Genomic DNA, 24935 nt, shown 5'->3' with positions numbered 1-24935 from the left:
CTTAATAGGGCCCGCACCCTCGCACCCAGGTGCATTTTCATTAGTTCTTAGGGGCCCTCCAGGTGGAGCAGCCTGTATCAATGGCCACGCATTCCGGCGTTCGGGTTTCATTCCGTGCTGACTGTACCTGAACAAAGAGGAACAACAACATGTTAGGCATTGTGGCCGCGCTGCTGCTGACCTGCCCACTGACAAGATTGCCGAGATGGCTTGCTTCTATAGCTTCGGATGGTGACGTAGATGTCCCACGTAGTCTACCAGCGTGCCAGGGCATCCGGCAGTCGAACGCGGGACTGTCCACCGTGAAGTTGCAGAAAGGTAATGGATTTCCGTTTGTTATGGCGTCACCTGCACACGTGCTGCCGGTAGTGCTCACGAAGAGATGGTCGGTCCCTGTTCCGTCACTTGTCATTCCATATGGCAGCAGCAGAATATGAACAAAGAGGAACAACAGCATGTTAGGCATTGTGGCCGCGCTGCTGCCGACGTGCCCACTCTTGTGTTTCATCTTTGCTGAAACGCGTATAGGAGAAACCACCAGATTTGCTACATCCGACAGCATGAAATGCCAGCTCCTGCGATATACTTTTGTAACCACTTTCGATGCACAAGCAGTATAGAATGATAGAGACACCAGTCAAAGATGCATTCCAGGCACTGCACCATAGAGTATTCATTATGATCGTTGGGCACTAAAATCATGGTCCCCAAAAGAGCATGAACAATGCAGGGGGCATAACCAGAGAATGGGTATAGCAAACCTAACAAGCATGGGATGCCGAATGTAGAAGGCAGCTAAGCTGCAACTATTTAGTTAGCTTCACTGTTTCGAAGGAACTTGGGGTTCAGCTTACAGTTCGGCAGTTTGACAACACTTGTGTGAATACTTCAAGGACATTAAATGTTAAGATATATGAGCTCAGGTATATCCTGTCAAAATTCCCCCAGGGCACAAAACTGTACAAAAAATGGATTATACGTTTTGCAATAGGGAAATAAACGTGTTCTGGACACTTTATTTAAACTCGAAAGTGGTTAGCAAATGCAGGGTTCAAGATGACTGAAAATGTTTGCACTAAACACGAATGAGAATAAAATTGCTCTGGATACTTGGGATAATAACTGTTGTTTCGAAGTCTAAAAAGAACACCTGTACACTTGCTGCATGAAATTGACTATGAACTTCTCTTGTATCATGAAATTGGCGAACTTTATACTGCTAAATGAAAGTAGTGCTTTTTAAGAGATTGAACATTGTACTACTTCTTTGACGTAAAACTTCTCAGAACATATGAAAGCAGTACTGTCAAGACGGGTTATAACGAAGTCGGTTCTAACGGAATAGCGGCAACAGCAAAGCGATCACGATTTCCCATTTGGGTCATTCCATGTCAAACGTCCCAGATGTAGCGCTCGACCACCTTCGATTTCCAAACAAAAAGAAAATGATTACCTTTTGCCGCAAAATGTTTGATGGTGTAAGCGCAGTTTTAACTTTTAGAAACAGCGTGAAACTAGGCATCACTCAATAATTGATGAAGACTCTGCTTTTCAACGAAACACCCAACAATATTTTTTCTCAAAATTGCACGGCTTTCGGCTTACAATGTTGTTGGGCTTGTGCAGTTTTGTTTAATTTAAATATTTTTTTAAAAGACTCAAAGTTTTTGAAAATTTCAATATTTTTGTTATTTTATTAAAAAAATATCTAATTCCTACAGGGCTTACTAGAACCTTTTACCTGCTGCCCCTGAAGGTATATAATCTATAAAAAATGTTTAAAACCGCTCGATTAAATGTCTTACAGTAAACAAAAATCCATAATAATAATAATAATAATAATCTTTATTGTCACAAAGAGCGAACTGTGTCCTGGAAGGCGTGCGAAACGAAGAAGATAGGCGAGAGCCGGTACGCGAGAGCGTCTGCTGGCCGACCCCCCAGGAAACAAACAATAAAAACAGAAAACAAACAGTCAGGGAGACAACAATCAAGCAACCGGGAAAACAAACAATCACAAATTTCAAAAAATTCCGAAGAAATCTTAATGCCCGACCTGCAGAGCACTCTTCAGGGACAATGAAAGCCCCCCCCCCCCCCCCCCCCCCCCACCACCACCACCACCACCAAAAAGGTGCGACATTAAAGCCCCCCACCCTGTGGTAGGAAGCTTGTCCCTTCACGAAAAGACGCTGTCAAGAAAAGGCGTGTGCGCCTTGCCTCCTAGCTCACCAGGAGACGAGGCACACACGTCTGCCCCCTACCGCGACACTCACCACGTGATGAGTTAAGGACATTGGTTTCTCTGGGCTCGCGAGAACGCCCGACACAGAAGCACAGAGTCCTGCCTGTCCTGAGGTAAGGGGACCCGTATATCTAGGGGAGCCGTCAGGAAAGCTTCAGTTGCAGCTGGGACAAAAGAGTGGCCATGTCGGAGTGTGCGCGCCCTTAGCTGCTCAGGTTGCCCGGAACGCCTGTTGATCCGAACAATACTCCCCAAATAAGTGTCGCACATTGAGCCGTCCAGGGTTCGGCACAAAAGTCTGACACTCGCTACGACCCGCCGGTGGTCAAAGGAATGCCAGTTCACTCCCCTAAGTCGATCCTCGTATGACTGTGACCTGGCAAGTGGCCAACAGGTGCGTGCCAGGAGTGTCCGTGTTGCACGACGCGGAATTCTCTCCAGGCGCTGTGTGAGGTGAGTTTGATATGAGCTCCAGATGGACGCACAATACTCGAGGCGTGGGAGTACCAACGCCGTGTAGAGTACTTGAAAGGCCTCCGGGCCACAAAAGCGCGAGACCCTGGTAAAGAATCCAAGATCTCTGCTAGCCTTCGCCACAATACTCGACACGTGAATGGTGAAGTCGAGAGTGGGGGTGAGCGTAACCCCCAGAATCTGGAGATGTGTAGCCACCTGTACAGGGGTGCCAGACATCGAGTAGCATGGGGGCTGCACTCTCCTTTTGGCGCTGAAGCGCATAGCGGCACTTTTGGCATGGCTGAATCTGAGGTGGTTGGCAATGGACCAGTCCACGACCTGCGTCAAGTGGTCTTGAAGGAGAAGGCAGGAGGAGGGTGAATTCAGACTGGCCAGAATGGTGGTGTCGTCCGCGTACTGGACCAGGAGGGTACCATCATGCTTTGGCATGTCGTTGACGTATAACGAGAAGAGCGTGGGTCCTAGGACCAAGCCCTGAGGCACTCCCCAGGCGAAAATCGGTCCACTTCCAGCTGGATTATGGTACTGGAAATGAGGCGGTCCAGCTGGATTCTATCTGGGTCCAGCTCGAATCTAGTTGGACCACCTCATTTTTAGTTCCATAATCCAGGTGGAAGTGCAATGATTTTCGCCTGGGTCCCGAAGATACTCGATAGTCGTCGGATGACGATCCATGGAACACAACACAACTCTATGTGAGCGCCCGATGAGGAAATGTGCGACCCAGCGAAGCATAGAGCCACGACCGCCAGCCCCGGCAAGCTTCTTGATGAGAAGGTGGTGATCAAGCGTGTCAAAGGCATCGCTGTAATCAAGCTGGATCAGGCCAGTAGGAGTGCGGGCGTCCAAACCATCACTGATGTAGTGCGTGATGGTGACCAGGGAAGTGTCGCAGCTCCTACCTGGCCTGAATCCGTGCTGTGACATGAAGAGGGTTTTGCTGTCGATCAGGTAATCCAGGAGACTCCGATCGACTAGCCTCTCGAAGGTCCTGCGAAGGATTGATGTCACGGAGACCGGTCGATAGAGGGAAACATTACTCGCGGGCCTGCCTTTGCCCTTGTGGATGGACGTCATCAGGGCCCTCTTCCATGTGTCTGGGACCACAGCATTGTCCAGTAAGGACTGGGAGATGTTAATAGGAGATGGAGACGCCTGCGGGCAGAGCATCTTGAGAAAAGCGGGCGGGAGGTTGTCGGGGCACGGCGAGAGAAACGGCTTAATCTGACCAAAGGCATCATCGAGGTGGTCAAGTGTCAGGGTGATGTCAGGCATGGGCATGCTGAGGCATGCTGTGCTCTCCTCAATGTCTTGTATCAGAGAGTCGATGCACGGTGGAGATGAAGCAGCATTGAAAACACTAGAAAAGTGCCGAGCGAATAGTTGTGCAACGCCACGGGAGGACGCTACGCCCCCATTATCGGTCAAGAAGCATGGCTTTTGCTGCTGCTAGTCTGCAGCCTGCTCATATAAGACCAGAACTTCTTCGGGTCCTCTTTCGCCTTAAGAGAAATGTTGCGGGCGTAACTGAAGTGGGCAGTGTGAATAGAGGACTTCAGTACTCGCTGAAGATCTTTTGCTGCCTTTAGCGTTTCTGCCAATGCAACCGTGCCGCCTTTTTGAAACGTGCGTTTTGAGGCATAAACAGCCGTTTATTTGACCCTGAGGTGGTCCAAGTAAAAATACAAAATATGGTGGGCTTAGAAGAACAATTGATTGTCTTTTGATTCTGAAAGTTTAAACAAAGTGATTTTTGTTTAAAGCGAGAAAACAATTTTTGAAGTTGAACTCTTCCGCACAGCACGCCACACGTGACGATAGCTGGCTCGATTAGGTCCAAAGAAAGAAGAGAGTTTGCTACCACTTCCCCTTGTCCCTCTTCCCGGCTGCAAGGAAGAAACGGCGGGTATCGTGTAATAAGTGCCGCCAGTACGTAATGATAGCAAGCCCGTTGTGCCTTTTGCACCCGAGGGCGGCTCCTCGCACTCCAAAACGCGATACCTAGACGGGCGGCAACAGCTGATGTGGACTTCTACTAAAAAGGGAACGCGATAATATAGCTGCGAAATCTAGCTGTCACGCACACTGCGGTGTAAAGCGGAACTATTCAGCGACGAAAGAATTTACCATTTTAAAGCCGATTTAAAGCAACGAGGCGTGAGCCTGAACGGCGCGCATTCGTTAACACCCCATCGCCTCGTCGTTTGACATTGCCCGTTCACGGGGCTTTAAGGCTGCTGTTTACATCTCTCCTGACGTTGTCAGGAGCCAAAGCGTGATTGCGATGTGCACGTAAGAAACAGCTAGCTTACTAGTGGATGTTCTGACCTGGCAGCGCTAAGCATTTGCTAATATCAAGACAGTGGAAGACTACAGGAAGACACCGCCGCGCAAAACGGTCGAAATAGGAAGAGCCATAAAGCAACAAGAGCGGAAAAAACCTCTCCCTACAAAGATGTACCAGACAACTCGAGGCCCTGCTGTTCACCTGCGTGCGCATACCGTGACACCGTCGCACGCGTTTCCGGGCTCGCCGGTGGCTTGCTGTGCAAAGAGGCGCAAGAAACGACGTTATTGCAAGTTGCGGCGCGAGAGCTCAACTTCAACATTTTAAAGCGCAGCTCTTAGGCGCCCGTTTCCGGCTTGAGCGGCGTCGCCGTCGCCGTCGGCGTAACCGCGCGGTGCATTACGATACGCGTGACGTCACTGGTGACGTCACTGATGACGTCATCAGTGACGATGCCGATGACGTTACACCTGACGTCACTGATGACGTTATCGTCACGTGACCCTCGTGAGGTGATGGCGACGCTGCTCGCAGGGAGGAGTAGCAGACTGGATAAGGAGGTGACAAGGAGAGGTATACCTTCCCCTCCAGTACCCCTCCCCCCTTCTCCTCAAGAGCTGCGCTTTAATAGACTACTTCCATAAAGCCCTGCATGCAACACGGCGCGCGTTGCATTCTATAAACTAGTTGGCCAGGGAGGAGAGTGGCATGGCTCCGGTTTCGATCGACACGTCGCCAAGAGGTCACCCAGTGCGTGGACAGTGCCCGGTTACTGCCATAGACCCAATGGAGTCGATTTCTGGGCAAACTGGGCGCCCAGCAGCGCTTCCGTGATCGGAGGTGCTCATTACTGCAACGAATCGAAGCCTCATTGCTCTATTAATAGATTAGAAAACTAAAATAAGCAGCGAGAATTATGTTTATAAAATGAAGCGCTAACGTTTTAATAATTACTTTTGACACCATCGAGCTAGCTTAAGCGGCTTCCAAGCCATTTGCAAAGACAAAGCCGCTCAAAATCCAACACGCCGCAGCCCCTCCGCACTGCCCTGCCGCTGCTTCCTACCGCGGTACCGCCGGTACTGCGGTAGGTTTTGTTTGGAAATTTGTGGTTCGCGCGTGCCATGCCACTTGTTATGGCAAAGAATTGTAAGTTCTGCTTACCTACCTTGTCTCCAGCAGTTGACAGTTCGTTACTTGTCGTCGGCGTCTTCCAGGGAATCGAAACAGATGCAGCATTTTTCGCACTCATTGACGCATTTATTGAGTCATTTGCATGACAAGGAAAAACAATTTACATTGTCATTTTAAACAAACGTTGCTATGCGGGAAAAAAAAATTAATAATGCGCGCAGTATCTACGTTAGCAAGAGGTGCTACAGTGAAGATACAATAGCACCGAGCAGACCCACGTACGCCTCCACAACGGTCCACCGGTTTCAGAACGCGCAGAGCGCAAGCGCGCATGCGCACAGACAGCGGTTTCGTTTTAGAAACGCAAAAAACAGAAAAAAGCAAAATTTCGAGAGTGTGATGTTGACATGAACTTTTAGAAATATATTATATTTTTAGGAATACGTAATTTGTATTTAGTGAAATAATATGCAGTCATAACTACAGTTGAATGAAGTTTGATTCATTATTGACCCCGTAAGTGATGACGTCACAACTTGGCGTCTGGGTCCAAACAAACCGTTGCTAGGGGCGTTGCTATGGACTAATGCATGGAGACTCCACACGAGGCTAGATTTTCGCTTATAAGTAAATAAATAATTTTTTGTAAGCAACCTAACTTCTTGATATCTAATTATGAAGATGTTCTTGTCATCTCAGCGTCGTATTGCAACGATGAAAGCCATTTCTGAAGTGTTCCACTCCGCTTTGCTTTGGTAGTAGACGACACGATAGATTTGCTGGCCTCTGTTGCAGCGGGCGTCTTCATTGAATTGCGTCGGTAAACGAACAACACAAGCAAGTGCATCGCCATGGCCGCAGAGGCCCCCGCAATGTGCGTTTTTTTTCTGTGAAGAGCCCAGATTAGTTCAGAGGGGCGAAAATTAAGTAAAATCAAACCACATCATGCAGATCAGTTACGACGACGACCTGAAGTGCATTACCGGCGTAGTGCAGGCCAGCATGAGAAAGAAATCGTACGCCGTCGAGGTAAGTCGTTTCTTATTATTATTATTGAGGTTGTCAGGTTATTAAAATATTGCATGTCTATCGCAATTTCACAAACTTTTTTTTTTGTATACATTAAATTTAGTGGATGTGCTCTTTCGGTGAAGATCTCCATCGAACCCGCGATGAGAGTACAATCTGTAATAAACTCACCTTAAGTTTTTTATCCAGTTCTTTCGCGTACTGGGGTTTTGCGGAAATCTGAAGAAACTGCAAGAATCTTTCTCCACGCGATGGTTACAATCAGATACGAAGCACCCTCCCATAGCGCGAGTCCGCAAACAAAATTTGGGATCTCTACCGATCGCCTGAAGTGCTTTTCTCAAGGGTGCATTGCGATCCTTTAGCAGACGATCATCTCGATCGACGCCCGGACTTTCGCTAAACCATATTTTGCATCGCACCCCACTATGAATTCTTATGAGTGTCTAAAACTCATTATATTTCAAACAAATGCAATATCAGGATATCGTCTTTATTCACCCGATTCAGACGCCGGCGCAGGCTTGGCCGGTGGTCGTCTGGCAGACGGCATTCTTCTTGCATTCGTCGTCTGCTGCAGGCATCTTGAAGACCGGAAGTTGCAGTCGTAAATATTTCAGAAACAAGCGATTACCCGCACACTTTTGTCGCAACATATATGATATTCAAGCTTTCTATATCTGTGATTTTTAGAAGTTTAAATCCTACTCCCGGTTTTTGAGCGATCGGGTTTTCGTAGCGAAACCTAGCCACATGTATTTGTCCATAACAACGACCCTAGCAACGGTTTGTTTGGACCCATGACGTCACACTTACGGGGTCAATTGTTTTTTTTTTTTAGTTTTTAGTAATGAGCGCCTCCGACCACGCGAGCGCTGCTGTACACCCTATGGTGGCGCCATCCGTGTTCCGGCCGCGCAACTCGCTCTGTGTCCGGAGGTTGGCGTGGACCAAGGAGGTTAGAAGTACTGGGAGAGTGCAAGTTGCAATACTGGTGAAGCCTATTCATAAAAAGTTTAAACGATGTTGTGGCCAACGTGACCGTAGATCTCTTTGGCTATTGGTGCGCGTGACATGTCTCGTGTGAGATGGATGGTTGATTGTAGAAGGACTCCTTGCAGGCTTGCGCGCGCTCCGTCCGGTAAGTTTTATCAGATCGAAGGCTAGCCTGTGGTGTATTCTAGAGCCCCATAGCTAAATGAAGGCTAGCTACGGTCACGTGATGTGGTCACGTTGGCGTGGTAAGTGAGGAGAGTAAGGAGGAAAATGAGAAAGAGGCGAGGCGTCAAGGGAGCATGGCTTGTGGAGGCTACACGGCTGTCGTCATGCCTAGGGAGCCTTCATGTGTCTTCACATGAAGGCACCTATAGACGCTTTCAGCGAGTCAGTTACTCGAGCTGCCACCAGTCGGCGCGCCCTTCGCGCGCTTTCCGGGCCGCCATAGCCGACCTTCAGTTTTGCGCCGTTGCTCCGCGTTGTGTGCTGCGCAGGTCACGACCGGAGCTTCATTTTCGTGTTCTTTTACGTTGCGCGTTAAAATCTTGTAATTGCTTTAGGCCTTTTCGATATTTAGAACTTTCATTTAATCAATTGATATAGCTCTTGTATTTTCTTATTTATCGAATGGAATCGGACAGCGAATGGGTCGACGATACAAGATTATGAGGCTTCAATGACCATGTAAGTTCATCCCATTCTTGCGTTTTTGTCGCTAATAAAGGGCAGTCAACACTATTGCGACATATGTAAATCGCAACTGACGCAGTAAGGCTATGACAGTCGAGCTTCTCGCTGCATGTGCGCGCTAGTTTCCGTAAAGCCGACCCGCGATTTAGCGCGCGACGAGACGAGCGACGGAGAATTCTCACCGTCGCCCGTCGCATCGCTTGGTTTTGGGATTTCTAGAAAACGTCGCTCACCGTCTTGGTCGCTTGCTCCGTCGCTTCCATGTAGTTTGCCTCGTCGCGCGACTGACTGAGCGACAGCGAAGCGGGTCGCTTATCTGATCGCTCGCCAAATCGCTTACATGCGGCTCATACTCAATTAATTTCCATGCACACACCATTGAACCATTGGCGCCTCGATATTAAGTATAAACCGCATGCAAGCGATTCGGCGAGCAACGAGACAAGCGACAGTGACCCGCTTCGCTGTCGCTCGGGCAGTCGCGCGACGAGGCAAACAGCATGGAAGCGACGGGAGCAGACGACCAAGACGGTGAGCGAAGTTCTCTAGAAACCCGAAAAACTGAGCGATGCAACAGGCGGCAGTGAGAAATCTTCGTCGCTAACTCTCGTTGTTGTCGCCGTCGCTCGTATCGTCGCACGCTAAATCGCTTACATGCGGGTCGGCTTTACGGAAACGAGCGCGCACATGCAGCGAGAAGCAGGACTGGATAGTCAGTTGAAATTTGCATATGTCGCAATGGCGTTGACTGCCCTTCATTAGCGAGAAAAACGTTAGAATGGGATGAACTTACATGGTCTCTGAAGCCATAATCTTGTATCGTCGATCCATTCGCTGTCGGATTCCATTTAATAAATAAGAAAATACAAGACCTATGTTGAAATATAGATATCAAATGATTAAATGAAAGCCCGAAATATCGAAAAGACCTAAAGAAAACACGCGATTTCAACGCGGAACGTAAAAGAACGCGAAAACAAAGCTCCGGTAGCGGCCGGAGCAGTACACAACGCGGAGGAACGGCGAGAAACTGAAGGGCGGCTATGGCGGCAGGGTCACGTGACGTCAAGATGGCGGCGCCCATGAAATGTTGCCTGAAAGGGTCTATAGTCATGCACTCTCCTATGCTTCTATCCTCCTTGGCGTGGACTATTAGCGGCCGTTATCTCATGCTTTCTGGTCCCGAGAGCGTCATTTGTGGTCTCTAAACTAACCTAAATGGCCAGGCCTCGAAGTTTTAGCACAAGCCCGAGACGTATAGCTTGTCTTAACTCATGTTTGTTCTACTTTTGTACTTGAGCCTTTCTGTTAGCGTGTCGAGGTATGGGGTGAACGAGCCAGTGCTGTGAATTTTGACGCTGCGAAGCTGGGGGGTCTTGCGAATCAGCAAGACGTAGCAACCAATAAGTATGCATACATCTAGCTCGAGCCTTTACATTAGTATGAGTACGCGAGGGAAAACTCGGAGGCGCCATTGAAAAGTTCCATTTGAACACACTTCTCATCTCTTACCTGTACTGCCCCGCAGCACTGCACGAAGTGAAGTTTCCACCCGCTTGGCATTCCACTAATATGCAACATCGCGTATGCGCATAAAGTTATCCTGCAATCATACAGGCATATTGGCGCATACAAACCGTTTTAAGAAAGCAAAAGTCGAGCACTTATGTGAAGAATGTCGCACCGTTCGCTGGAAGTCATACATAATATGACTGTGTAGCAAATATATGATATTTACCTTTTAGCCAATACTACCATAAATGTATTGCCTTTGTTGTATTGAACTGTGCTTTGCGTGTATGTATTCTTTTGTAGCGTGAGCTACACTGGCCGATGTTGAGCAGTTTCGCGTGGCTCGCATAATGAACGTGCTCCGTGCTGCGCAAGCGCGAGGAGCAGTGACGTCCCACGGCGCACAGGTGGCGCGCCGGAGACGCCGCCACCGCGCGCTCCGCCACCGCCGCGCGCGTTTCGCCGGTCTGCGCATGCGCGAGGAGCAGTGACGTCACACGGCGCACAGCTGGCGCGCCGGAGCCGCCGCCGCCGCACGCGCCTCGCCGGTCTGCACATTTCAGAGGAGTGACGTCATAGCCGCGGCAGACGCACTGGCGCCGCCGTGTGCCCAGCTGTCCTCCTTTGTTGCTCAGTAGCCAAGTCTGACGCTGCACCGAAGCCGCTTGATAGCGCCTCTCATTTTGTGCGCATAAGCTCACGCTACGTATATCCTGGCATAGCCGAGCTAAGCCACCGCAATTTTTCTGTGAATATTCTTTTACATGAATTTTTGTCTTTTTGTTTCGTTTTCTGTGCCACTGCTGCCAAATGCAAGGATGGGGGCCGAGGACTTGTCAAGCTGCAGCATGCAGCTTTTTTCCTCGATCTCCCTCCGTCATACACTTTTGACGGAATATAAAACATATTATTATATTATTATAACTGTTACATCAACTGGAAGCTCATAACGAATGAACAATGCTCATTCGGCGGGGAGGATATTAAATATTGAGGACATTTCTTGCTATATGTGGGTACGCGCCCGACTACGCACCTTACATGAAATAGACGATGATGATGATGATGATGATTAGGAGTTTATTGGCGCAGCAGCAACGAGGGCCATAATGCGCCAAACTTAATGTATTTAGAGCATATTATAACAAAAGTTTACTTTGAGGCTACATATTTACAAATGGTATAAATATCCAGTTTGTTTTAAAAAGTCTAAGACACGGCTGAATGGAACTAAAGGTTTATCACCAAGCAAAAAAGAGGGATGAAATGGGAGATGATCCCTAAAAAGTTCGAGAAAACATGATTGACGGAGTGGTTGATGGGACGAACAATGTCACAAAATGTGCAACACGGTCAGAAGCTCTCCACAATGTTCACATAGTGCAACATCCTCACCACGAAACAGATACTGATGTGTCACACGGGAGTGACCTATTCTTAGACGGCATAGAAGAACCTCCACACGACGTTCCCTGTTGTAAGAGCTCTCCCAAACGCCCAGAACGGGCTTGATAATGTGAAGTTTGTTGTTGCTCTCTGTATCCCATTCAAGCTGCCATTTGAGAAAAATAGATTTCCTCAGAAGTGGTTTCAAGTCTTGATAAGGTAAGCAATTGAATGTTATAGACGAGCCTTGGGCAGACACGGCCAATTTATCCGCCTCTTCATTGCCCAAAATCCCGACGTGGCTTGGCACCCAGCAGAACTTAATGTCCCGACCGCGTCGCAGGGCGCTATTGATCTTACCATGTAGATGTTGTGCAAGGCGGTTCTTTGTGGGCATCAGGGAGGACACAGCCAATAAGGCACTCTGTGAGTCGACAAAAATTACAGCTTTCATTATACTATTGTCGAGTATATGTTCGACCGCTAGTAAAATAGCATAAAGCTCTGCAGTGAAAATGCTTGCCCTAGAGTCAACTTGTGTGGCTTTGCTGTAGGAGGCGGAATAGAAAGCGCACCCTACAAAAGACGACGATTTGGACCCATCTGTATAAAACTCCAGGTAGTCTGCATATTTTTGTTGCAAGGAGAGGAACTCCTGCCGGAGGATTTGAGGTGAAATGACCCTCTTACCGTATTTTGCAAGTGACCAGTCACAGAAAATCGGCAGAACATCCCATGGAGCAACCCTATGAGTGTTTTTAAGCAAGGGAATCTCATGGAGGGGGATATTAAGGGATTGACAAGTACTTTGCAAACGGAGGCTTAATGGTCTAACAATGCTCGGCTTGTTTTCGAAAAGTTGTCAACTTCTGCAAAAATGAAGGGCCCTGTAGGAGGGATGCTTTGGATATGAAAATACTTTGTAAGCATAAGAGACGCTGAGGTACTGCCTCCGTTTCTCAAGGGACATTTGATGCGTATCAGCATACAAACTCTTCACAGGAGACGTGCGAAATGCACCTGTAGAAAGTCGTAGTCCAAGGTGGTGTACTGGGTCAAGCATCTTAAGAGCGGATGGCCGCGCTGACCCATATACTACTGCACTATAGTCGAGGCGGGATCGAACTAAGGAGTTATACAGTCGTAGAAGACAGCGCCTATCAGCACCCCACGACATATGCGATAGCACTTTTAGGATGCTTGATGACATCAAGCATTTCCATTTCAAATTCTTCAGATGGGGTACAAAGGTAAGTTTCTTGTCAAAAATAACACCCAAAAATTTGTGTTCTAGTTGGACTGATATCTCAATGCTATTATGATGCAAGGAAGGATCAAGAGACAATCCCCGGCGTAATGAAAAAGGAACACAGACTGTTTTTTCAGGAGAAAATTTGAAGCCGTTTTCTTCTGCCCACTTACACATTCTATTGATTGTAAGCTGCAATTGTCGTTCACAACTAGAAAGGTTACAGGAAGACACAGAGATTTGCACATTATCCACATATAGAGAGTAATTTACTGATGATGGCATAACCTTAGCTAGACTTTTAATCTTTACAGCAAAGAGGGTAACGCTCAACACTCCTCCTTGAGGAACACCATTTTCTTGAGAAAAAACATCTGAAAGTGTGGAGCCCAATCGGACTTGAAAGGTTCTTTCGCTGAGAAAGCTCTGTATGCACTGAAGCATGCGGCCCCGTACACCACAGTTGTACAAGTCACGAAGTATTCCATACCTCCATGTGGTATCATATGCTTTGTGTAAATCAAAAAACACCGAGACACAATGCTGCCGGTGTACAAATGCCTCACGTATAGCGGTCTCTAGGCGAACCAAATGATCGGTGGTCGCTCGTCCCTCCCGAAAGCCGCACTGGTTTACATCAAAAAAATTCTCAGTCTCTAAGAAATGGACAAGACGACGATTCACAAGCCGCTCATAAGTCTTCCCTAAGCAACTTGTGAGTGCGATGGGACGATAGCTCGTAGGAATGGAAGGGTCTTTCCCAGGTTTCAAAAAAGGGATTATGTGGGCATGTTTCCAGCAACGAGGAAAGGCAGCAGCTTGCCATAGATGATTAAAGAAAGTTAACAAACCGTTCATAGATTCAGGGGACAGTTTCCTCAACATTTCATAGTGGAGTCTGTCTGGCCCTGGTGCAGACTGCTTCTTTGCACCAAGAGCGACTTTGAGTTCACACATTGTGAATGGTCTATTGTAAAAAAAATGAACCACCCTCCGACATCGAGATGGGCTGCTTTTCAACAGTCGACTGGAACTTCTTGAATTTTTCGCTAAAATTAGAGGAGCTACTAATAAGATGGAAATGCTCCCCAAGAACATTTCCTTGATCTTTCAGCGATACAGAGGGGGAAGAAAACAGAGGAGTTCGGAAAGATTGGTAATCTCCTCGAACTTTCCGCAGGCGATCCCAAACTTCTTTAGCTGGGACAAAGCTATTTAGAGAAGATATATATTTTTCCCATGATGTCCTCTTTGCCTGTTTCCGTGTCCAACGTGCCTTGGCCCTACATTTTTTAAATTCAATCAGGTTCAAAGCAGTGGGATAACGGCGAAATATACCCCATGCCTTGTTCTGTTTCCTGCGAGTGACTGTGCAGTCCTCATTCCACCAGGGTTTGCATCTCCGGGGTAGGACGCCGGATGTTTGCGGAATAGAAGATGCAGCAGCATTAATTAGACATTCAGTGACAAACACCGTCGCCTCCTCGGGGGACATACTGCGAAAAAGCGATGGATCCAGTACGGCATTTAAACCAAAAAGAGCCCAGTCAGCCTTCTCTAATTTCCACTTTGGAAGGCGGGTCGAAAGCGAAGGAAGGGGTATTGAACTTTCTAAAATTATGGGGAAATGATCGTTGCCAAATGGATTATCTAAAACCTTCCATGAAAAGCATGGAAGTAAAGCTGATGATGATATGGAAAAATCTATTGAAGTAAAGGTGTTATGAGCAGCACTAAAAAACGTTGGCTCCTTTTTATTCAGAAGACAGCCTGGAGGATAATAAAAGTCGTTCTAAAACTCCACCACGAGAATCCTGACGAACACTACCCCACAGTGGGTGGTGGGCGTTAAAATCACCTAGAATTAAAAAAGGCTTAGGCAGCTGATCTATGAGTCCTTGTAGCTCGTGGAGCTGCAGTGGAACGTTGGGTGGCAGGTAGAGAGAGACCAGGGTGACGAGTCGGTCAAGGAGAACGCGAACGGCTACTGCCTCGAGTGGTGTTTGTAGAGGAACCTGAGCACACACAACCCCGCTCTGCACTACAACTGCGACACCTCCAGAAGGGCTAGGAGAAAGGCGATCCTTCCTAAAAACCTGGTGCCGGCGTAAGACCTGTGTGTGTTTGTCGGTCAGATGGGTTTCTTGCAAACAGAGTGCCACAGGACGAAGCTCATCGAGAAAAAAATTAACGTCATCAATATTACGAAGAAGGCCGCGACAGTTCCACTGCATGATACCTAATTGCTTACTCATAGCAGTGCTAAAATTAAAATAAACTTTAACTTATAAACTGCAAGAATGGGTAAAAACGGGTTACTAAGGTTTAAAATCGATTTTTATGCGCGGAGCGTTTTTCTTTTTCGCGCAGTCATTCTGCTTCCCACTAGAGGTAGTGGGAGCAACGAGGGAGGACTCCGATCCCGAGAGGATAGCCTCGTCGTCGGATCTGAGCCCACACTCTTCCATGGGCTCTTCCGGTGGTGTCGTCGGTTGACCCTTAGGGGCCAACTGCTTCGACGTCTCACCGGGCTTTCTCTGGGGAGCAGAGGAGCGAGGGGGTAGGCCTCGGCCCTTAGGGGCCAAAGGGCCAGGTGGAGCAGGGGGGTCAGCCCCTGCCCTGAGGTGGATGCAGAAGAGGCAGCATCCACCTTACGGTTCGAAAGCGGTGTCATTGGCACCGCTCCCGAGGACGGAGACCTCGACGGGAGGCGCAGACTGTCCGTAGATGTCTGCGTTCCCGTCGAAACCATTGGCCGTACCGGTCCCCTGCGTACGGCCTCGGCATAAGAGCCTTTGGATACAAAGGCGAAACGCTTCTTTGCATCAGCGTATGAAATATTTTCGGTAACCTTCAAGGTGAGGATTTCTTTTTCCTGTTTCCATAATGGGCAGGATCGGGAGTACGCTGGGTGCTTACCGCTACAGTTAGCACAGTGGGGCTCATTCTCGCACACCTCAGCAACGTGCTCCTTGCTAGAACACTTGGCACAAGTGTCACTTCCTCGACAGTTCCGTGACCCATGGCCAAACCGTTGGCATTTAAAACACCGCTGAGGGTTTGGCACATAGGGGCGGACGCGGCACTGGAGATATCCTGCCTTCACAACTTCAGGAAGTGTAGTTGACTCAAATGTGAGGATGATGTGTTTCGTCTTGCGTTCAACACCATCGCGACGAAGGGTAATACGCCGAGCAGCGATTACCCCCTGTGTGGAAAGGCCCTCAACTACTTCGGTTTCTGTACACTCGAGCAGGTCGTCTTCTGAGATCACTCCTTGAATTGTGTTAAGTGTTCTATGAGGTGTGACAGTGACTTTGTAATCAGTCACACAGTTTAGTGCTAATAGTGAATCACTTTGTTGCTTACTGTGTATCTCCACTAGGAGATCACCAGATGCCATCTTTTTTGCATTGTAATTCTTCCCAATCACTCCTTGAAGAACTTTTGAAATGAGGAAAGGGGACAACTTGCCAAACGGTTTTTCATCCTCAGAGTGCATGACAAGAAACTTGGGGAACTTTGAAAATGTGTATGTTGGTTTTTCTATCTGCAGTGCTTCGGTGCGGACCCTTTTCGGGGCCCGATCAAAAGGTTTTTTAGCTTGAGAACCCATATGGGGGGGGGGGGGGGGGGGAGGGTTTTCGGAAACTGTGGTGCACCGCCCACCACCAAGCCCAACAAGGGAATAGGTAACGCTCCATAACAAGAATGGCTTGGCTGAACACGTTACGCTATTAGTGCTGCCCAGTCTCTATAACCAAGAGTGGTTCTGGACAAGGTGTCTGTCGCCACCCAAGGTTAGCCCTTGCCGCCAAAGGAGTTGAAAAGGAAAGAAGAGAAATGAGAAGAGTGAAAAGGAGGAGAAGACAAGGGTGAAAGCAGAGAGGGGATAGTAGAAGTGGCGACTAGACTGAATCATCCGGGCCGGGCCTTACCAGGACTCCCGTCTACGAGAAGCAGGGGCCGAAGTGGTGTATTGCCTCACCCGGGGGGCCCCGAAGGGTCCAAACCTACCCCGGGCTCGGCTCAACCACCAGGATGCCCTTTTCCCCGGACACGGGAAAGCCACGCACAGCCATACGTGGGCGGGCGAACCCGCATGGCTCGGGGTCCGTGGAGACGCCACTCTCCAAACACCTGCTTTCACAGGTGCCCCCTGCGGGGCAAGAAATAGACGAAGGGGCATGTGCTAAGAAGAGAAGAACAAAGGCTACCGGCGCGAGCTGAGTCTAGTCGGAACCGTTGGTCGATACGGCACCAACCGTCATAAGTCCTCCCCATGTCTAAACTGTAAATACGCAGTATACATCTCTTTTGTAAACCGGAGTAATCTAAATTATCGAACAACCTTAAAAAATGTTTGACCTCCGCACAGAGGGTCAAGAGTAAGACCAAGTTTCGTCTACGTCGTTTTGTGTCTCTGACCGCATATGACTCTCTTCTTTATTGTGCAAGAGTTAACATATGTTTTTTGTTTTACACTTTAGGTGGTCGACTATTCCAGTATATTCCAAAAGTTGAAGGCTTCGTCGGCGCGGTCATGTTACAGATAAAAGCCTGTTACTTGAACTTCATCCAACGGTGACGTTATAAGGTCATTGTTGAAAGAGGACTCCGGATGGGACATAATCACAGTGGCTCTACGATGTTATTTGGGAGGATGCAAAACTGATTTAGATGTCCCTGGGATTTTGTCTCTGAAAGATAAAAGAAGCCGAAATAAAAAGGCACTCGAACCGCTGTAAAAAATTGCTTGCTTCCTCACTACTTCCCCAAAATACAAGATGTTAATTCTGCGGTAACTTTGATTCGAGCTAAATTCCGGCTTTAACGTACATTTAATACTCGCTTTCTGTTCATTTCTTTAGAAGCCTGGACCCACTTAAAAGGACAGGCACAACACAGAAAGCAAATCCTAGATTCACTGATGCGTTTTATCAGGACATCCGGGGTGCATCAATTCATCTAGCCTAATCATCATCATAATCCCTTCTCCCTACAACCCTCACAACCCCTCTCCCTCTTGTCTCAAGCTCACCAGGCCATAGGCAGGCGAACCTTTCTCATCAATGAAGACACGATTTCAATAAATCAATCTGGTATAGAAGGAAAATCTCGTATTCTAGGTCATGCCTTATTCTTGCTCTTGGTATGCACTAACGAGTGCACCAAGACATCCAAAATAACGTTTTCATAACGATGTTTTTCAGCGTCCATATTTCAGCCCCACCAAAATGCATTCCTGTATTTGTATTTTCAAATATTATTTTTCTATTTTTTAAATGTATTTTTGATACCATCGTGATGCATTTTTTAAAATGTGTTTCAGCATTCGTATTTTAGCTGTTTTTGCAACGTATAACAAACAGTATTTGGATTTTCAAGTATTTTTTAGAGTATTTCTGTCCAACCCTGGAGGTCAGGGAATCATCCACCGAGGCAAGAGCGCCCACGAAACCAGGTTCAGCGAACACTGGCAAGTGCTGTGGCGTAGTCTGCTCCGCACATGGCATACGACAAAGCGAGGGTGTGCTCGCAGGCGGGAAGAGCGAGTCCGCCATACGGTGCTTGCGCGGAGTTGTGGACGACGCCTGCGAAGAGTGCAAAGCAGAGTGCAACCAAAGCGGCTGCTGTGACATTCGCGGATGAAGTGGCCGTAAGTGAAATAAAGTTGGTCGTAGTTTCAACAGTGTCCAATGTGCTGAATTCTGTTTCACAGCGATAGCTGCTAGTGGGACACTTTGCGGTTTCGCGCCGTCGAACGCGCTTCATGTCAACGCGGGCCGTTTCCGGCACTCCGTCCAAACATTCCAAGTGCCGCTGATAACAAGATAACAAGCAAGCAAGATAACATGTATGGCCATGAATTGTAGCAAGATAACGTGCATGGTGATGCATGGTAGCAAGATAACATTCATGGTGAGTAAGACAGTCTCCGCCGGGCAATCTGGCAGTGTACTGGGATAGGTGCCCACGTGACCCAGGAATAGCACGAACAACGATTCTCGAGAGTTACGCATATAAAACTGCCTTAGAATTTTTCGATGCATTCTGTATCGGAAAGCAGGGGAAGAGCAAATGCACTAGTACCCCGTCAATTTACCTGAAAGACAGGAGCGTAACTTTCCAGACGAATAGCCAGAAAGATGGCAATAATTGTCTGCGCTTTTTTTAGTAAACCTTGGTATCAGAGCGGGCTTCATCTTGTATACTTTCTTGTTCCTGTTTATTCGACCCTTTTGTCTTAGCAGGTGTGACTACATTTGTACAGACGGGACGTACGGAAACGCGCTCCCCTCTTACGCAGAAATCTGAAATGCTCTCATTGGTTCGAAAACACTATGGAATTTTCATCCAGTGTGTTACAAGGTTTAATACGAAAAGCCCATGCGGACTCTATGGTGCGCGCTCGCACCTTTACCGTTCATTCGGTCCATTTACTATGAAATTACAGCTAAGCGACTCCGACGTCACACCTCAGCCGTCGCTGTGTTTCACCTTACGGGTTGCGGAAGCGTTTACAATATTTTCTTGTTATGTCAATAGAGCCTGCTTCTTGCGCAGCAACAGCGCATGCAGACCCAACAAGTCTCCCGGGAACCAATTGGATGTGAAAATATTGAGATTCTAGTTAACTAACTGTTCATATGTCCCGCGTTTAAATGCCTTGCATTAGCCAATACATAGGTTGCACTGACGTCACGTCGCATATTTTTGGCCTCCATGTAAGAGGAGGAGAGGGAAGCTGCTTTTGTAAGAATTTTGAGTGACGGGCTAATCTTCTATAATCTTCTGGGGGGAGAATAGCGACGACTGGGGCAAATCCGGGCGGCACAAAAGGGGGCCCTGATAAGAGCGGAGCTTCTTCTCGACCTCCTCTCTGGTGGTCATCGGAGCGCCCTTTGAATGACGTCACGTGCAAGCCATGTATACGTCCAGTGTCGCCACCAACAAACACAACAAATCGAATACTTGGCGCGAGCCCAACGGCAGGTGGATTAAACAGAACGTTTTCACCTAAGCTCGGAGTCGGTCGCACCATCTCTTCCGTCCTCAACATCAAACGCGCAACGAACTGGTGACCAGTTTGTAGCGCGTAGCGTATGACGTGATGATCAACTCCGAGCACCTGCCATCCAGGGGAACGTTCTCCGTGGCTCGGGGCATGGCAACGGCATGGCATTTCAACTGTTTATGCGGGAGGCACATCCACCACAGTCACCACATCCGGACCCTCCGTCACCGCCTCTTCCCCATCGCGTCTGCCGCCGGCATCTCTCAGAAACGGGCTGCGACCACCTCGCTCACCCCGCCGGCACGGCGAGTCTACGTTCGTTGGCATTTCCACCACTGCCGCAGTCCCTGGTGTCGCCCCGGCAGTCGTGCCCATGTGTGTGGTGTGGTGCTGACCTGGCACGGTCGCGTGCTACCACGGCAAGTCACGGCGCACCAGTCTGTTCATAAGGCACACGGCTGACCGTCCAAGTGCTCTTCATTACTACTAGGTCAGGCATCTGCTCTTCGCTCGGCCTGTCACCTCGGGGAATTAGACTGCATCGGTCTCGCAGCTGGCCGCCATCTTCCTTGGAGTCCGAGTGGAGATAGAACCCGCTAAACTTCGGAGCCAGAGCACTACCGGATTGTTGTTCTCACTGTCTCCATTTCGCCTGACCTCTGCCTTAACCAGAACCTGCCCGGTCCCCGCACGCTGTCTTCAACGGCCACCACTTTCTGCTACGTCATTCTGCTCGCAGTACGCCGACAGTAATAGCGCCACTCCTGGAAGCTTCACCGCCTACTGCTCACAGAATCACTCCGTCCCCTGCAGCCTGGGGGGCTATGTTGCACGTTTTGGACTCCCGGGAGACTAGGGAGAAGGAAGTGACGTAGGTGTGAATGAACGTATCTTAGCAGCACCACGCAACGCGTCATCAGCGACTCCACCAATCAACATCCAAAGAGCGTTGTTGACGTCACTTCCTTCTCCTTAGTCTCCTGGGAGTCCAAAACGTGCAACATAGCCCCCTTGCTGCAACCCTACAGGCGGCGTCTCTAGGGGGGGAGCTATCTGTAGCAACAACACTGTAGTAGCAACCAATACGCCTAGTGTCGCCACCGCGACCTACTGTAATCCTGACCTGCCGACAGAATGACCCCCTATGGGACCAGCTGTCGCCGGCGGATTGCCTGGTTTCTCCGTTGAGGGCGCGCGGCAAAGGTTTTTCTGGGACCCACACGCAGCTCACAGCCTGCCTTCCCTGCGGCCTCCCACCCCTGCCACTAGCTGATTCCCGCTCTTCCTTCTATTCCGCAGAGGGTTCACCTCGCCGCAGAGCGGCGCCAGTGGCGGTACCAACCGTTTTTCAATGTTGATCTAATCGCCTCTGTCTGGCTGATTAGGGTGTATCCACACGACGGACCGGGCCGCGGACCGATTGATCACGTGATGCGCGGCCCGCGGGCCGCCCGGCTGCAATGAGCATCCACACGGCGGACCAAAAGAGCAGACGACAAAATGAACGGGCCGGTCTAACCCTCGACCTCACAGCTCCGCCAAACGCATGCAGCGAGCTGCTTTGAGGCTATTTGTAAGGAGCCAAGATGGAGGTTGAACGAAAGAGACGTTTGGCCGCGGTGGCCCTGGCGTCGACTCTTGATAACGAGGAGGACTTAAGTGAAGCGAAAAAGGCACGGGGACATCTTTAGATGGTTATTTGAGTAGTCGTCGCGACTATTGTCCCACAGAGCGGGGAATTGCTCCACGAGCGCGATGAAGTAAAAAGTTGCACCGTCGCACAACAAAAGGTTCGTCTTCTTCGTCTTCAGCAGTTGGCGCCAAAAGAGAACGACTTTGGACTTGGATTCCAATCCAAACATCAAAAGTCAGCTTGTTGCCAGACTTAGCGCTTCAATTATACTAAAAACGCCGCGGTCCGCCGCCAAGGTCCGGGCGAGAAAAGTCGCTTGGCATTTCTCAGAGGCGCGGGCCGCGGACCACCGGCGGACCTCGAAAACCGGTGACGTAAGATCACGTGATGCACGGCCCGCGGACCAAATAGCAATTTGGTCCGTCGTGTGGATACACCTTAAGCGGTGTTCAGACGGGGGATGCCTTCGGGGAGGGATGTGCGTGACGCACGCGGCCGGGAGAACTCCCTCCTCAGCTCCACCCTTCACACGAACGGCGGGACCGGCGGGGGAGACGGGAGGGATATCAGTGTTACCAGACGAATTTAGCGGTCGCACTCTCGACAGCAAGGCTCGGCGCACGTGGATCGTCGGGCGGGCGCGCCGCGGTCGAGAGTAGGAAAATGGAGGCGTACTTGAAACGACGCTACGCTGTTATGGCAGCAGCGCTGATAGAGACGGAAGACGACGAAGTTCTTCCAGCGAAAAAAAGGTGCTGGGTGAAAGAATGGATGCAGCACAAAGAACGCGGAATTCAAAACCAATTGTACGACGAGCTGCTCGAAAACGACGCCGATGAGTATCGACGACTTCTTCGCCTGCCTTACGACGTCTTCCTCGAACTTCTGTCCCGCATCCGTCAGCGGATTGAGAAACAAGATACAAATATGAGGCGCCCCGTGAGCGCGAAGACTCGTCTTCAATTGACTCTGCGCTACTTGGCATCTGGTGGTTACCCATTTATCATAAACGATAACCGATTTCGTTAATGCTGTTGCGACTGTTCTGTGAAGGCGCTGGCCACCGACGCATTTTAACGGAACCGTCACGTAGAAATCTACAAAGCTAGTACATGTTTATTTTCGTCCATCTGTTCGTTTTGTGTGTTCTTACTACTACATAGCCTGTTTGTTTACCTTATTTCGTATGTCCGGCAGCCCGTCTTAAAATAATGAAATATGTCCGCTTAAATTCTTGCACACGGTCGAGCGACTTACTAAGAGGTCGTCAGGATGTCGTATTCTGGTGTTTGACGGCGTGTCAGTCAAGTTCTTGATGCTGGAAGGCTTTTGGTTAACCAGTGCACTTACGCTAACAAAGCACTGCTGTGTCCGCAAAAAGGATGAAAATGTATCGCTAAAATAATTTGGACTCGCGTTTCTTTCTTTTCTAGGGGAATCCCAGTACTCGCTGAGCCGACAATTTCGCGTCGGCCACAGCACTGTGAACGGAATCATCCACAGCACGTGTGCCGCCATTTACGATGTACTGAAGGGTGACATGCTGGTTGCACCAAACTGTGAGCAGGCCTGGTTGGACTTGGCTCAGCACTTCAACAATCGGTGGCAGTTTCCAAACTGCGTGGGCGGCATTGATGGAAAACACGTCGTCATTGTAAGACCTGCGAAGTCAGGAACACTGTACTACAACTACAAAAAAACGTACAGTGTTATCCTTTTTGCACTTGTCGACGCCGACTGCAAGTTTGCGTATATTGATGTCGGGACGCCCGGCTCCAAGGGAGATGGTGCGATCTGGCAGACCACCCCCCTGCAGAAAGCAATCACGGAAAAGAGATCGGGGCTACCTGACATGATTAGCATGAACGCCTCATCTACCCTCCAGCTTCCCCCTGTGATCGTGGGTGATGACGCATTCCCACTATCCCCGAACCTCATGAAGCCATTTGGTGGGAGCGACCTTTCAGGGGCACAAAAAATTTTCAATTATCGGTGAGTCCCACTATAACACCAACCTTTAACTCGCCCCTGTTGACAATCGCCCAGAGAATCTTGGTGTACATTGTGAAATTTGTGGTCACTAAACGTAATTTGTCTTGACCACATTCCTTCAAGTCCCTGTGGAAGATGAAGCCAAGGGAATGAAAGTACTGTATTTTCCGGTGTATAAAACTTTTTCCCCACAATTTTCGATGGTGCGTCTTATATACTAATAGTTACTTAGAAACTCGCGAAAAAAAAAGGGGGGGGGGTGCGCCTTATACACCGGAAAATATGGTAGTTGTGCCTGTCTTCTTTTCTTCCTGGTCTTGATCCCGTAAGCATTTGTAGTGCACAACTATTATATGTAGAGATGATTTTCAATGCAACTTATTGCTTTACTAAATATTTTTTCAGGTTGTCCAGGGCACGTGTGTGGCAGAGAACGCATTCGGTATATTGGCGCACAGATTTCGCTTCCTCTTAACTACTGTGCACGCTACACCGGAGAGGGTGAGCACAATGGTGAAAGCAGCATGTGTCTTGCACAATCTCTTGAAGAGACGCCAGGTCGAACAACCCGAGACAAGCAAAGGAACCGCTCCCGAGAAAACTTTTTTCGGCCTGGAGTCTTCGAAATCTCGAGCTGGAGCTCTTGCTGCAGCAGTGCGAGAAAGGCTCTGCGAATATTTCAGTGGAGAAGGTGCCGTGCCTTGGCAGGACAAACTCGCTGGCATTGACATTAGCCACCTTAGGAGGAATGTGACATAGTGCGAGACTACCATGTTGAATGCTGTGTTTTGCAAATGTGTGGAATTTCGGGTGCTCTAAAGGTACAATATCGATAGTGATTCTTTTATTTTGTGCTCAGATTACACAAACGCGTCACTCATCAAGATGGAAAACTATTAGTTGCATCATTTGTGCCTCGCACTTCGCCCGCTTCAACATCGGCATTTGCCTCAAGTATTGGGCAACTACGGACCCAAATCCCGCACAGTCGTCCGGGGCTGGTTCCTCCAGGCATCGGGCCATCCTCTCTAACGTTGCTGTGCGCTGCTCAAGCAGGGACTGCGTTTCCGAGTCATTTTTTCTCTTCAATGACCGGACGGCACTTGCGTCCCCTTGGGAGGGTGGAGAACATGGCTCGACCGAAGTGCTGGGGGTTGAAACGTCGCTGCCTCCTGCAGAACCCTCGCAGTCCTGTAATTATACGACTGCAATCAGTAGAAACAGTGGTTCGTTCGAATAAAGGAAAGCGTGTAACAACACACTGTTCTTCAAAAACATGTTCAACTA

General features: G+C 48.9%; 1 protein-coding gene across 1 annotated transcript; it reads left to right on the top strand.

Moving 5' to 3' along the window:
* The first annotated feature begins 149 nt into the window (after positions 1–149).
* Positions 150–23652, top strand: LOC121047477. The gene is made up of 2 exons (XM_042290351.1): positions 150–318; positions 23090–23652. The coding sequence occupies exons 1-2, from the start codon at positions 150–152 to the stop codon at positions 23650–23652; spliced, it is 732 nt and encodes a 243-aa protein (XP_042146285.1).
* The last annotated feature ends 1283 nt before the right edge of the window (positions 23653–24935 follow it).

Source organism: Ixodes scapularis, unplaced genomic scaffold, assembly GCF_016920785.2.
Source record: "Ixodes scapularis isolate PalLabHiFi unplaced genomic scaffold, ASM1692078v2 PGA_scaffold1__304_contigs__length_218370807, whole genome shotgun sequence".
Taxonomy (NCBI): domain Eukaryota; kingdom Metazoa; phylum Arthropoda; class Arachnida; order Ixodida; family Ixodidae; genus Ixodes; species Ixodes scapularis.
The sequence above is the reverse complement of the archived record's forward strand: the minus strand, read 5'-3'. Positions and strand labels throughout refer to the sequence as shown.

Coding starts and splice junctions, on each gene's coding strand:
- LOC121047477 (XM_042290351.1), top strand. CDS start 150: ATGTTAGGCATTGTGGCCGCGCTGCTGCTGACCTGCCCACTGACAAGA. Junction 319..23,089: donor CACCGTGAAGTTGCAGAAAG/GTAATGGATTTC, acceptor TTTCTTTTCTAG/GGGAATCCCAGTACTCGCTG.